Source organism: Rattus rattus, chromosome 10, assembly GCF_011064425.1.
Source record: "Rattus rattus isolate New Zealand chromosome 10, Rrattus_CSIRO_v1, whole genome shotgun sequence".
NCBI lineage: Eukaryota > Metazoa > Chordata > Mammalia > Rodentia > Muridae > Rattus > Rattus rattus.
Window position 1 is genome coordinate 1,115,005 of NC_046163.1, and position 15,208 is coordinate 1,130,212.

General features: G+C 42.4%; 1 protein-coding gene across 1 annotated transcript in view; it reads right to left on the bottom strand.

Moving 5' to 3' along the window:
- Kdm5b (lysine demethylase 5B) overlaps positions 1-15,208 on the bottom strand; it is a 71,814-nt gene that overhangs the window by 36,677 nt on the left and 19,929 nt on the right. Inside the window, exons 2-5 of the mRNA XM_032915717.1 lie at positions 7,805-7,882; positions 5,408-5,530; positions 4,552-4,722; positions 354-488 (exon numbers count right to left, since the gene is read on the bottom strand). Of these exons, the coding sequence (XP_032771608.1) occupies positions 354-488; positions 4,552-4,722; positions 5,408-5,530; positions 7,805-7,882 (507 nt within the window). The remainder of the gene's footprint in view (positions 1-353; positions 489-4,551; positions 4,723-5,407; positions 5,531-7,804; positions 7,883-15,208) is intronic.

The window sequence follows — 15,208 nt, forward strand, 5'->3', positions numbered from 1 at the left end:
TAGCCTTCCTACATTTATGGTACATATGTCCCCGAGTCCATACTTATGAACAAGTCCCTGTCTTCCAAGCATAGCTTTCCCTTCACAGGAGCACAATGAAAATCGTTTTCTTGGTTTTGACTAGAAACAACTAAGCAGCTTTCAGCAACCCGGGTGCTCTTCCGCTCCTTCCCGCTCTGTGGACAACACCATCCCCCATCACTGACATAAAAGCTGGACCTTAAGACAGATCCCTTATGAGATTACCAAGGCTCAAAACTACAAAGCACTTACATTCCAGACAAAGTTAGTGATGAACAGCCATTAGCACTAAACTCAAGAAATTCTCCTCATCAAGCCAACAGAATGCTCACCTCTGCTCTCATGCGCTTTGCTCGGCGGGCCGGAGGACAGGTTTCTGAGGGCTGCACAGACTGCCTCTGGGGAATATCATGGGGTTTGTACTCCTTGTCCTTTGTGTCCGAGGTCAGGTTAGGCTTCTGAAGACACTAAAAAGAAAACAGTTGTACCAATGAATTCTTTCCCTTATAATTACTTATACAGTAAACAAAACATCTTTTTTAAAATGTAAAGAACAAAATCAAATCTAAAAATATCACTCTTCAAGTGCTTATCTCCTAGGATTTTAAAAAGCTACGGCAGGCCCTGCAGGCATGGTGGTGCATGTCTGTAACCAAGCACTCAGGAAGCTGTGGCAGAACCCTGTGCTAAATAGTGTCTCAAACATCAAAATCAAAATGAATTACTTCATAAATCCTGCCGATTCTAACATGACTAGTAGTCGTAATCAAAAGTACCCTAACTTGAGAAAATAGGTCCTAACTATAAAGTAGTCTTCCTTCCTTCCTACCTACCTCTCTACCTACCTCTCTACCTACCTCTCTACCTACCTAGGATTTTCATTTATTTTTTTATATCCCTGAAAAATCTAGTAAGTTTGACAAAGAGTACTAAGTACTCCACAGAAAATTAGTTCTTTGCAGGGCATGGTGATGCACACCTTTAATCCCGGCAGTTGGGGGGCAGAGGCAGGTGGCAAACCAGATCTACAAGTAAGTTCCAGGCCATCCAACTTCATAGAGACTGCTTCAAACCTGAAAAATGTTTATGTAATGGTAGAGATGAAAATGTCCCCATAGGTTCCTGTGTGTAATACTTGGCCCCCCACTGGCAGCACTGTTTTGGGGGGTTTCATGGCCTTTAATAGTTGGGGCCTACCTGGAGGAAACACTGACCAGGAGTGAGCCATCTGAGCTCTAGGCCTGTCCCATTACAATCTTGCCCTCTGCTCCCTGGTCCACCATGTGAAGGGTCCCAGTCACACCACCTCACTACCATGAGCCGCCATGCTTCCAGCCAGGATACAATGGCTGTACCCTCCCTCACATCGTGAGACCAAATCAATCCTTCCTGCCTTAATTTGCTTACTAAGGACTGGTGTTCAGTCACAGGGACAAGAAAAGTGATACCGTTCTTATCGGGAATGCTTCCTTTTCATTTCTTTTTTCAGTTTCATACTAAGCTGACAGAAAGACAATAGTTAATGTCAAAACATAACATAAGAAATTATTATTACTGAAGCTACATGAACTTCTCAGTTATGCATTTCTTTTTCCTAAGAAGACAGTAAGTACAGTGAGGAGGATTTGTTAAAATCTGTATTGGATGAGCATTTATTTGCCTGAATATGTGCACTGTGTACATGACTAATGTCTGAGGAAGCCAGAGGAAGGAGGCATCAGGGTCCCTGGAATTGGACCTACAGTTGGTTGTGAGCCACCTTGTGGGTTCTGGGCTTCAAACCCGGATAGTCTGCAAGGGCATCAAGTGCTCTTAACCAGCGATCCACCTCTCCAGCCACTTGAGAAGCATTTTTGAAAATAGGATCCACAATGCAACTATCTGGTCCATCCAGGGGAGGGCACATCATTTATGCTTGGCATGGGATACATGGAATTAACTAGGGTGTAGCTCAATCAACTTTCCTATGAATGAATTTTTAAGAAGGCAGGAGTCGGGGTGGGGCTGAGTGCTTATGTAGCAGGCTGAGTCCCCAGGTTCGATCTCCAGCAACCATGAACTGGATGTGGTGGCCACACCTCTAATCCTAGTACTCAGGAGGTACGGGCAGAAGGATCAGAAAAAACTATCCTTGGCTACACTGTTAAAATTAGAGGTTAGCCTAGGATACATGAGATCCTGTCTTCCAGAAACAAAAAATGTATACTTTTTATACACTCTATGAACTTTGTGAAAAAAAATTATGTGAATTTGAGGTTAAAATTCTATGGAATTAGGCAAGTAGTGATGACCTAATTCGCATATTCTATCACAGATTTCATCTCTATTCCCCACTGGTCTTAGTAGTTCTACCATCTATATTCATGGCTCTCTAAGACCTTTAGACACCCTCAGCACAAATCAATCTGAGCAACATTTTAGAATAAATAAAAGAAAAATCTATCTTTTGTTCCAAACAATAGTTCAAAACACAAACCTAACACACTGGTCTTATTACTAATATAGACTTTAACCTCTCCTTGCAAAGAGATTATCATTACATCATAATCACCTCACCCCACCGAGACCGCTGTGCTCCTCTTTCAGGGAATTCAAAAACCACGGTGATGCAAGAGTGAGCCCGTGTTCCATTATGCCTGCACACAGCTCAGTCTCATGTAGCCTAGGCTGGCCTTCAATTAACTGTGTAACCAACAATAACCCTTGAATTAAATCCGCCTGCCTCTGCTTCCAGTGCACCACCATGACTAGTCTGTGAAGTGCTAGAGGTTAAATCCAGGGCCCTGTGCACAGCAGGCAGGCACTCAGCCCCTTTTAAAACTTTCTACAAGGAAAATGTACCAGTGCTCAGAATATAGTGGTATAGAGTAAGTCTCAACGTGATACCCACCTTTACATGCTTGAGAGTGGGCCTTTCTATCTATACAAGACTGGACTACATATATAACACTTCTGATGCCGAGGGCTTCTGTTTGTTCATTTGATTTTGTTTTTTAACTACACTGGCTCTCTAAGCAACTGCAAGTTCTAAAAGGCTGCGATTCATAAATTAGATAAGATCTTTGCTTTCCCTATTCACTCTAATCTCCAGACAGAATATCTATATAGGGCAACTAAATGCTTATAGGGTATAACTATAAAACAGAAATTAAAATCTAGTATATGGTCCCCAACTATAATCCCCAGCACTTGAGAGACTGAGGCAGGGGAATCACCTGTTCAAGAGCAGCCCAGGATGCACACTGTGATGGCTAATAAAGTCCCTTTGACAGGATTTACAATCACCTAGGAGACAAGCTACATTTCATACCCTAAGGAATTGTCTAGACTAATTAAGGTGGGAAGGGCTACACTAATTGTGGGCAGCACCATCCCAGGGCCGGTGGTGGACAACGCATGAAGAGCAAGAGAAGTAGGGTAAGTGTTTAGTTCTCCCTGCCTCCTGACATCAGACACAGCATGACTACTGTCACTCATCACACTTCTGATGCCACGCTCCCCTGCCATAATGGACTATAAACTCCCAAGAACTCATACAGCTAAACAGTCTAAAATGAATTACCTCAGCCAGGCTCACAAAACATTAACACACATTTATTTTTATAGAGGGGGAGAGAGATTTGGATGTAGGCTGTTGGTAAAGTGCTTGACTTATATAAGACCCTTCTCAACATAGAAGAGAGCTTCAGCTTGACGACCAGTATGCAAATATGCAAAAATATTAAAACCTTTAAGTATCACTTCTAGTCTAAAAAAGAAGTTCAAGAAGGAATCAAAAGAAAACAAAAAAACGCGATGATTTAGGACTTAGCATTACAGTGTTGCTAGTTTATAGCAACTGCTTTGGCCTGTATTATCAATCTTTCGCAGCACAGAAATGAAGTTATAGGACTTACTACTCTAGTATTTAGAGTATCTCAAAGGATGCAAATGGATTAAGACACTCCTTTCTACCACAGCCTTTAAAAATGTGGGATAGCTTTATAGCATTTAGCTAAAACCAAAGAGGCTTGCAGAGAGGAAATGCTGGAGAGAAAGCAAGGCACCTCGCAGCACTAAGTCCTTCCCCCTTTATTAAATAGTCTGTCCTTGGAAATCTTAGTAGACAAATGTTAGGCCACGTAATTCCCAGGTTACACTTTCATGTGACAGCCAGGGAGGGATGCTTTAAATAGGGTATTTAAAAGTACTTGACTCGGGGTTGAGGACTTAGCTCAGTGGTAGAGCGCTTGCCTAGGGACCCCAACTCCAAAAAAAAAAAAAAGAAAAAAAAAAAAAAAAAAAAAAGTACTTGACTCCTATAGTGATATAAATACATAGTTTAGCTAGATCTGACAGTTAAAAGATATTCCCTTTATAATCTTATTCATGCTGATGCCAAACTTTTAAACACAGCTGCTCCCCAAACCAAAGCCCTAGGATTTTTTTTCCTCAAAAGGACATAAACTTGATTAAAACTATCTCATTCCCCGAAAAAACAATGTAGCAATAAATATGCATAAATCAACGGTGAAGGCAGCTCATACTCACCCTCAGGCTGTCCCCAGATAGGAACAAATTGTACGGATTGAGGATTCGCTCATAATGTCCCCTGATGTGTGAGCCCACTGCTTTACCAGGAGCAAAACCCATCTTGGTGGCAATTTTGGTCCATTTTCTGTCCTTGCAAACAACTGCAAACCCACCTTCCTCTGCAACTAACTGTTAACAGCAAAAATAAATAAAAATTAGAAAGAAAAAGATTAGAGGGATTCACGTGTACTTCCCTCACACCTAGGTAGGAACCTAACTAAGGACGAACCCCATTATACTTTGGTTACAGTTGCTTCCTTTGTTGTTTTTCACTTCCTATGTCAAAACAAAGAAACAAAACACACACGCTCACATAGCAAACACCAGCTATTGATTTTAAGGTAGAAAATAAGAACAGCTCTTTTGACAGTGTGGTGTGGTCTGCTGGGATTCATTCACCGCTCTCAAAGCCCCTTCTCACTCCCCGAAGACGACGACTAACAATCACATCTGTATTAAGGCACAAGGCCCCCATATTTGGTCCTTCCTTGCTACCTTAAAAAATCTCTATTTAAAAAGCAAAAGGGCAGCAAGTGCGCCATCGCATCTGGGAAAATGAAGCGGAGCCAAATTCCCTGAGCCTTAGGTTCTTCCTTATTAAACTAAAACGGGAAGGTCCCTTTGAGACATTTCAAATGACAGAGAAGTCGTAACAAAATCTTCTACAAAATAAAGCTTACAGACTACACAGGCAAAGCTCTGATACTCAATATGCTTAACAACGAAAAGAAATATAAACTCATTTTACCTATTTCAAACAAGTAGCTTCTTTCTAAAGTTGTGGGAAATAAAAAGTTAAGATAGCTGCACTTGCCTTATTTAGCTGGAACAAGTCTAAGATCTTTCTCTCCACATGAGGAATCTTCAGAGTACTTCCCTGTAGCTCCCAATACTTGGCAATCTGGTCCAGGAAGTTCAATTTTACACGTGTTTGGGCCTAGACATCAAAGAGATGCATTTTAACGTCACTTACTGTTTTCCCTATGGCACAAGGGTCTTGCTGTTTGTCCAGGATGAGCTTGCTCTCGGTCATGAACGAGTTCATCCACTGGGAGGGAATGGGCGGCTTCCACAGCTGTCGCTCCCCACTGCACTTGGCGGCGCCATCTTGTTTTAAGGCCCCTGTTACCTTTTTCATTCTTAAGACTCTTAAGACTAAGAACAAAACTAACTTCTACTTATTAAAGTATTCTACTTATTAAATTATTAAGTACAAGAGTGTTGGCTTGTCTAAGTCGTACATTAAACGTAGGTGCTGTTCGTGGAAAATACCATTGTCACTTAACACTGCTTAAGATTCCTGTATTCTACTATATGGACTTACTAAAACATTTTCAGTCAAAATATTTTCTGCATACAACACAGAAATAGGCAAAAGCATACAAAATAGAGTTGCTCTGAACAATAATGCCTCAACTAAGAATCACTACAGGCACAATTTAATGTTATTGGTTAAATTCAGAAATGGCTTGTAGTAACATTTTATTTCCCACCAAGTCCTGGCACACCAGTAGACTCAAGAGATCCTCCCGTCTCTGCCTTTCAAGCGCTGGAATTAAAAGTGTGTGCCACCATGCCCAATTGAAGGGGACAATTTGGAAGTTCCATCCATATTCAGGTAATTCCCAATGGCAATCCCAATAGTTTTAAGTTATTTTTTTCCCAAGATAGGGAGGGCCGGCCTCACTACATGCCCCAGTTGGCCCACTACACCGATCCAGCTGTCCTCTACTCATCCTCCTACCTCCCTCATGCTAGGATTAAAGGTGGGCACCGCATCTGGATAATATCTACTACCTTGACATTCATCTGCAAACTTGAAAATAGGTTAAAATGAAGCTCAACTGGTAGAGGCACTTCCCTACCATATAAAAGCCTTGGATTTAATCATCAGCACCACATAAAACAGAGGTAAAGGTTCTTACTTGTAATTCCAGCACTTACAGGCTGCAGGCAGGAGGATGGCTACAGTTTAGAAGCTGCACTAGGCTATATAGTAAATTTCATGCCAGCCTAGGCTACTTATGTCTCAAAAATGAAAAAAAAATTAAAAAGGAACTTGTAAAACACTGGCATAAACTCTTATCAAAAACCTAGTACTGGGGTTAGGGATTTAGCTCAGTGGTAGAGCAAGTCCTCAGCTCCGAAAAAAACAAAAAACAAAAACAAAACAAAACAAAAAAAAACCTAGTACTTTCTAGCTTGTACTATTTTTATTATTTTATGTGTATGAATGTTTTGTTTGCATGTATGTGTACAACACGCATGCCAAATGGCTGAAGGGCATGAGACCATCAAGATTCTCTTGAACTGGAGTTACAAATGGTTAGGACATGAACCAGGGTCCTCTGCAAGAACAAGAAATGTTCAGAACAGCTAAACCATTTCTCTAACCCTTCTACCCTGTACTTTAAAACTGTCTGTAGTCTAGAAAGATTGCTTGGTGGTTAAAGAGCACGGCTGCTCTTCCAGAGGATGCTTTGATTCCCAGCATCCACATGGCAGCTCACAACTGTCTGTAAATTCAGTAACTCCAGCTTCAGGTTTTTCAATATACATGCAGGGAAAACACCAATGCACAGAAAGTTAAAAAACAAACAAACAAACAAACAAACAAAACAAACAACCACAGTCTACAGCCTGGAGACTAAAAAATTAAAATAAAAGAGCAAAATCTTTATGTGCATTCTAAAGGCATGTGATTATGCCGCAGTCTCTTCATTGGGGAAAGTGTGTTTCTAAATCAAGTCTGGGTTAAGAGAAATGGTTGCTCACAACCATCTGTAACTCAGTCCCAGGGAACGTGATGGCCCCTTCTCACTTCCCAGGGTCCTAGGCAAATATATGGCGCAGATGAAATCCATAGACATAAAATAAAATTTTTGAAAATTAAAAATTAAATGTAAATTTTAAGTGTAAAAGAAAATTAGGGATATAAAACCTTTCCTACTGCATTCTTCTCAAAAGTTAATTATTTAAAAAAAAAAGTTAATTATTTTCAAAACCTCCATTGATTATATTCTAAAGATGCAATCACCCATGTATTACTTAGCAGACAAAAGGGAACAGACATACATCAGTATCTTTACTGAGATGTGGTTTGCAAAGGCCTGCCTGGTGGCCATGGTCATAAACTATTTCTCTCTCAGACTCTAACGTTAGTGGCAATTCATCCCCACATAGACAGACAGACAGGTAGACAGAACATTACCTCCAGCTCATTAAGCCTCTGGATACGCGGGGTAAAATGAAGTTTATCAACATCACAAGCGAATGGTGGCTGCCAATCCTAGGGGAAAGCAAAAGTTATTAGATACAATAGAAAGTTCAAAGTCATCCTCGGCAAGTGGTGAGTTCGAGTCCTGGGCCATAGAGATATCCTTGTGTAACAAGAAAAGAGAAGAAAGAAAATGCTTTTTTATGAGGATCAATTCTGCAGTAAAAGAGTCAACACAGTAATTTCTAACTCTATTCTTTTTTTTTTTTTTTTTTCTTTTTTTTTTCCGGAGCTGGGGACCGAACCCAGGGCCTTGCGCTTCCCAGACAAGCGCTCTACCACTGAGCCAAATCCCCAACCCCTCTAACTCTATTCTTAATGTCTATCTATTCTCTACAGCATCCTGCAATCATGGAGGAGCTGCTAAATGAGGAAATACAGGTAAGAAAATTGCTCAGTCTTTAACAATGTCCAAAATAAAAAGGGAGGGTGTGGCTCGGGGGGACAAGTCTGCTTCACATGGGAAAGCTGCGGAGTGTAGTCGTCCCATCAAACTACTATACCCATCAAATCATGGGTAAACTGTTCCCAAACATGGGGGAAACTGGAAGACAACTTTAATATCTAAAGTAAGGGTACAACTGAAGGAATAAAAAGAGTTCCGCTGACTTCAGTTTGGGATAATGAAAGCTCTAGACAGTGACTTATGGGTTAAGTTAATTTATATTGTGTACCTTAACTTGGCAAATAGAGACAAATGGTATAAGACAAAATTTTATTGACAGAAAAGAAAGACTGGTAATTTTTCTTCCTTATCTGATTTAAATACAAACCAAAATATGTAAAATAATATTAGATTATGAGAATGTTAATTCAAGGAGATTCACAGCCTTTACTCCAATTTCATACTCAGAAGTGTATTCAAGGGGTTGGGGATTTAGCTCAGTGGTAGAGCGCTTGCCTAGGAAGCGCAAGGCCCTGGGTTCGGTCCCCAGCTCCAAAAAAAAAAACCAAAAAAAAAAAAAAAAAAAAAAAAAAAAAAAAAAAAGAAGTGTATTCAAGCTGGGATATGGCTCAGATAGCGAAGTGCTTGCTCCTGTCTAGCTTATCATCCTGATGCTTCAATAAAATACTGACCAAAAATAAAGAAGAAGAAGGAAAAAAAAACACCTTAAGTGGGGCTAGAGAGATGACTCAGCCTTTAAGAACGCCTACAGCATAATCATGAGTATAGATCCCATCACCCAGAACGAAGTCTCCCTAATCCGCCCCACTCCACCCACAATCCATGAGGAATAGACCCTTACTGAAGGGGAGTAAAAGCAGCAGGAGCTCCAGTCTGCAGAGAGAAATCAATGCAGCCCCCTGCTCAGTTCACTTTCTCACATACACAGTCCAAGATCCCCAAAGGGGATGGTCCTGCCCACAGTTAAGATGGGTTTTTCCACAATTAATGTAACCCACCCCCAGGCGTGCCTAGAGTTCTATCACACCAGTGATTTTCAGTTTGACTATGAAGACTAAACCGTCACACACACACACACACACACACACACACACACACACACACACACACACACACACACGGGCTGGAGCAGCTGGGAAGTAGTTCCCTGCAAAGTGCTTACTGTTCAAGTATGAGGACCTGAGTGCAGATACCCAGAACCCAATAAAAGCTGGACACACAGGCCCAAAGGACACGCATGGTATGTACTCACTGATAAGTGAATGTTAGCCATAAAGTACAGGATACCCATGATACACCCCACAGATCCAAAGAAGCTAAACAAGGCAGGCCCAAGTGAGTATGCTTGACTCTCACTTAGAAGGTGTAGGGAGAGACAGGAGAGAGGGCCAGGGGGCTGGAAGAGCTGATCAAGAGCTGATTGGTAGCTAGGGTGAGGGGAGAATCTTAATGACATGCTAGAGACCTGGGATGGGGGAGGCTCCAGGAGTCTGTGAGGGTGACTCTAGCTGAGACTCATAGCAGTAAGGGATATGCAGACAGATGTGGCCACCTCCTGTAGCCAGACAGGACTCCCAATGGATATAAGGACACCAACTCATAAAACCTTTGACTCAAAATTATCCTGCCAACAATACGTACAGGGACAAAAGAGCAGAGATTAAGAGAATGGCCAACCACTGACTGGCACAACTTGAGACCCATCCCATGGGCAAGCACCAATCCCAGACACTAATGTTATTCTGCTATACTTGCAGACAGGAGCCTAGCATGGCTGTCCTCTGAGAGGCTCCACCTGCCAGCTGGGGAAAGGGATGCAGAAACCCACAGCCAACCATTGGGAGAAAGGAGGGGGAAGACTGAGGGACATGGAAGGGATAGGAACTCCACAGGAAAACCAGGGTAGACTAATCTGGACCCTTGGGGGCCCAGCCAAAAGCTGGAGACCCTTGGGGAGTCCTCTAAGGGAGGATTAACCAAAGAACATACATGGGGCCTACAGATGCACAGCTCAGAGATCCCAACAACTGGAGTAGAGGCTGTTCCTAAATCTGTTGAATGTCTATGGTTCCCGGTTCCCTAACTGAGCTGCCTTACATCCTTTCCCTCCCAAGACTCTTCCTGCAGACTTGATGTGCAAGGGTAGGGTGATACCCAGAGAGCCCACCCTCAGAGAAGGGGAAATGGGAGAGAGACTGTGTGTATGGGGGGAGGGGGACAGGAGGAAGAGGCATCGATCAGAATGTAAAGTGAATAAATTAAAACAAAAACAAAAACCACGGCTGTGCAGCAGTTACCCACAATTGTAACCCCAGTGACGACAGGCAGATCCCAGAAGTCACCTCAGTGCAAACCTGTCTCCAGACAAGTCTGCACCAGCAAGCACACAACACAGGCAAGTCCATGCACACAGTGCACACAAATGAAACAGGCGTGGTGAGGACACCTGTAACCCCAGCAATGGGGAAGTAGAGTGGATCAGAAGTTCAAGGTCATCTTTAGTTAAGGCTAGCCTGGGATGAGACCCTGTCAAAAACACAAAGTATTCTATGCCCAGGTGTGCCAGCATGACTGTAACAAAAGTGCTCAGTAGGTTCTAGTAAGAAGGCAGCAAGTTCTAAACCAGCCTGAACTACATAGCAAGATTCTGTCTGCAGGGAGGGGTGTGTGTCACAGAAAATACTCCATAGAATCAAAAAGATTAAAGTTTATGTTTAGATCAATATCTTCAGATATTGATGTGTTAAATTATACTCGACAAGATGTCATAGGAAAAAAAAACCACATCCCTTCTTAATGCCCTGTGCCAAGGTAAAAGAAAGACTTGTTCAGAGCTTTGCTCTCTTATACTTTACAAAAGCTATTGGCTTTCATAAAGAACTAGGGCTGGGTATATGGCTCAGAGGTACAACACTTGCCTGAGGTTCCAGGTTCAACCCCAGTTAAGTGGTGAGGAGGGGAACACATAGAGGAGGAAGGGAGGGAGAGGAAAGGGAAGAAGGAAAGGAGGTCACAGTTAATCAAAACATAAAAGATAGCGATTAGAAAAGTTAACAATTTTAGGGAGTCACTTCTCTCCTTCCACCATGTGGGTCCTGAGAGTGGCGTTCAAGTGACCAAGCCTGGCAGCTAGTGCCTCTCTGCCTGCTGAGTCAGTCAGCTGTACTGCTCTTAGGTCCCAAACTTTTATACACTAAGAAATAATAGCCAGGTTATTCCCTGGCTGACCTCTTCTTTACATGCCTGCATATCCTAAAAGACATAGAAATGTCATGTTCCTGCGGGCACGGCACTACACTCCTGTGGCACACAGGAAACAGAGGTGGATCAATCAGGATAGTGCAAGGCCAGCCTCTGCTACAAGAAATGTTGGGGAAGGAGTGAGGAGATTATGTTCATAAAAGCATATAAAAGTTTTTTATGTGGCCCAGAGATGGCTTGGTAGGTAAAAGCATTTGTCACAAGCCTCACAAACACCTGAGTTTAGTTCCTGGGTACCATAGAAGGAAAAGCACTGACTCTCCACCACATTATCCTCTGACTTCCACAGCAGTACAGAAGTACACACTTGCACTCACCTGCGCGCGCGCGCACGCACACACACACACACACACACACACACTTAAGTTCCACAAGCATAAATTATGTGTGCTTAGTTGCTTAGTTATGCAGATTCAAATAAAATAAATTCTAAAAATGGCCTGATAAGCTGAGTTCAAGCCCTAGAGCCACGGTGGAAAGAAAGGGTTGAAGGGAAGTTCAGTGGTTAAAGCCGCTTGCCACTCCTGCAGAATATCTGAGTTCAATTCCCAGCACCCACACAGCAGTTCACATCTGTAACTACAGCTCCAGGGGAGTAGACTGCCTCTTCTGTCAGCACCAACACGCACGTACACAGGCCCCCACACACATTTGTTTTGTTTTGTTTTCATTTAATCTTAAAAAAAAAAAAAAAAACTCCAAAAGTTGTCCTCTTACAACAGTCATAAATAAAAATATACTTCAAAGTACGACATAATAAAAAGGCTCTTCAAAGTGTCTGTGGCTGTTGGTTGGTTGGCTGGTCGTGTTTATGGTTATTGTTTTGAAGCGGATTCTTACTCTGGGGCCCTGGCTGACCTGGAAAGCTATGGACACAGAGCAGTGTGGCCTTAAGTCAGGTCTTCCTGCCTGCTGCCGTAAGGCACGCACTGCCACTCTTGACCTAATATTTAAACCACGCCCCATCTGGGTACCCAACTATCAAGAGAACTAAGACATAGGGCCAAGTCTAGGTAAACTAACCAAAAAGGTGAAATTTTTATCCCCTACCAATAATGTGGACCACGAATCACTCTTCACAGAATACAGAGCTCCCATTGCAAGTGTGAGTAATAGACGCTTACTTACAGGAAGCCAGGTACAGGACAGCGTACCAGCACTTGGGAGGCTGAGGCTGGAGGATGTCTTGTGAGTTTGAGGCCAGGTTAGACTACACATAATGAGTACTAGACCTGGCAGGGAAACAAAACATGACCACTCCATCTCAAAAAAAAAAAAAAAAAAGGTGAAATGAACAAGTTATAGACTATAAAGCAGTTCTACATAAATTTCCTGCTGGATTTATTTTCATTTCCTTTGCTTTAAAAGTTTGTTTGTCTGGTTGTTCGGTTGTTTGGTCGTTTGGTTGTTTGGCTGGTTGGCTAGTTTGAGACAAGTTTTCCTGTATAGCCCTGAGTTCCTGGAACTCTGTAGACCAGGTTGGCCTTAAACTCACAGATCCACCTACCTCTGCCTGCATCTTGGAGTGCTGGGATTAAAAGCATGCACCACCACTACCCGACGAAAGTTTTAACTCTTTCAAAAATAGAAATTATGAGAATTGTATTATTAAAAGGCTCAATTATTTTCCTTAGCAGTCAGAAATGTGTTCCTTGGGAAAACAAACAGCTGAAGACCCAAGCCCTGAGAGAGGACTGAGAAGCAAGCAAACATCTTCCTTATCCCAGCGCTAATTTAGCAACAATTAGTTTTGGTTTTTTTTTAAAGAGTTACTTATTTATTTTATATATACATTGTTGCTGTCTTCAGAAGAGAGACACACCAGAAGAGAGCATCAAATTCCATTAGAGATGGTTGTGAGTCACCATGTGGTTGCCTTGAATTGAACTCAGGACCTCTGGAAGAGCAGTCAGTGATCTTAACCTTTGAGCCTTCTTCTCCAGCCCAGCAACAATCAGTTTTAACCACAATGGTTCAAAAGCAAAAGTTAGCCCATGAGAGTAACGTTCAAACAATGCTTTACAGTCTTCTTAAATGCCATAAAAATTTCCTTCATAGATAACCAACTATTAGTATCCATATATTTAACATATTAAATGTTTCTAGGGCAGGAGAGATGGCTCAGTGGTTAAGAGCACTGACTGCTCTTCCAGAGGTTGCTGAGTTCAATTCCCAGCAACCACATGGTGGCTCACAACCATCTGTAATGAGATCTGATGTCCTCTTCTGGTGTATCTGAAGACAGCTACAATGTACTTATATAGAATAAATAAGTACATCTAAAAAAATGTTTTTAATTACAGAAAGTCTATCATCATTTTGAGGTCTATTAATTAGCCAAATGAGAAAATATCCTCAGAAGAAGCTAGACATAGTGTTTTGACTCCCTGAAGGCAAACCAACTAAAGCTCAGTGCCAAAAGCCCATTCCTGAGGAACCCACCTCTGAGCCCACATCCATGCCCTACCCCTAGGGACGTGGCCTCCTGGTGCAGACCCAGGGTTCTCCTAGTTCCTTTCTTCTAGCACATCTCCATCCTTCCTTCTGACTCCTGCCAGACGCACAGAACCAGTCTCTACAAGGACCCACGAGGAGAGGCATTGGCCCATCTCCGAGAAGCTCCTTGCAGTAGGCAGTGATTAACAGAGACGGGCAGCTGGATGACCGCAGAGCAAGAGGATCTGGAGCACTTATGTAAGTCTGAAAAGGAATGTCTGAAGCCCCTCCCCACGAGAGATCTGTAAAGGACGAAGGGGAAAGATTCCAAGAGCCAGAAGTGGAGGAGGACTCCAGGGAAACAGCTCCTTCCAAACACAGCAGGCTGCTACGCAGAAGAGCTCAGAGGCTGACAGCACACACTAGATCTGCACCACAGCAAAACAGACAAGATTTCAGCACTGAGAGCTGGGGAATAGGAACAAAAGTGGCCCCTAACCCAAAGAGCTATTTGCAATTGATACCTGCTTGGAAAGGGAAGACCTATTTTCTGCAATTTAGTGTCACTGAGTTTACCAACCACATTCCAAGGCCAACCCCTTGCCCAAGAGTAGTTAGTTGGCCAACAGAAAACAGAATCCATGATTCTTTGGTGGGTACTTGGGGACTAGGTTTTGGTTTTATTGGGGCGGGGGGAGGGGTTGTCTTACTTGGGATGTTTTCTTTTACTATGATTTTCATTTTTGTTTTTGAGAGAGAGAGAGAAGAGAGAGATCATCAAGTTAGGTGGAGGGAGGTGGAGAGGATCTGGGAAGTTAGGAGGAAGAACATGACCAGCACAACGTATAAGAACATTTGCCCAGCTATTAGTGGCTCCCATCCTTAATCCTAGCGCTCAAGGGGGCAGAGGCAAGCAGATCTGAGTTCAAGGCCAGAACGGTCTACAGAGAGAGCTGAGTTCCAGAACAGCCAGGCCGTTACAGAGAAGACTTGTCTCAAAAAGTTGTTGTTGTTGATGATAACGGTTTTAAAACTTATCAAAAAAAGAGCCTATTTTTATCAGTTTGCTAACAGTACAAAAAGTAACATTAACTAAGGACCAAAACATTTTTCTAATTACACGTACTCTATGAAACTCTGTCATCGAGATTATGGGCATTATTGGATTAGTCTATTTTCATCATCAGAACTATGTATTCACGGGATCACAATCCAATGCCAGCAGATGGAAGAAC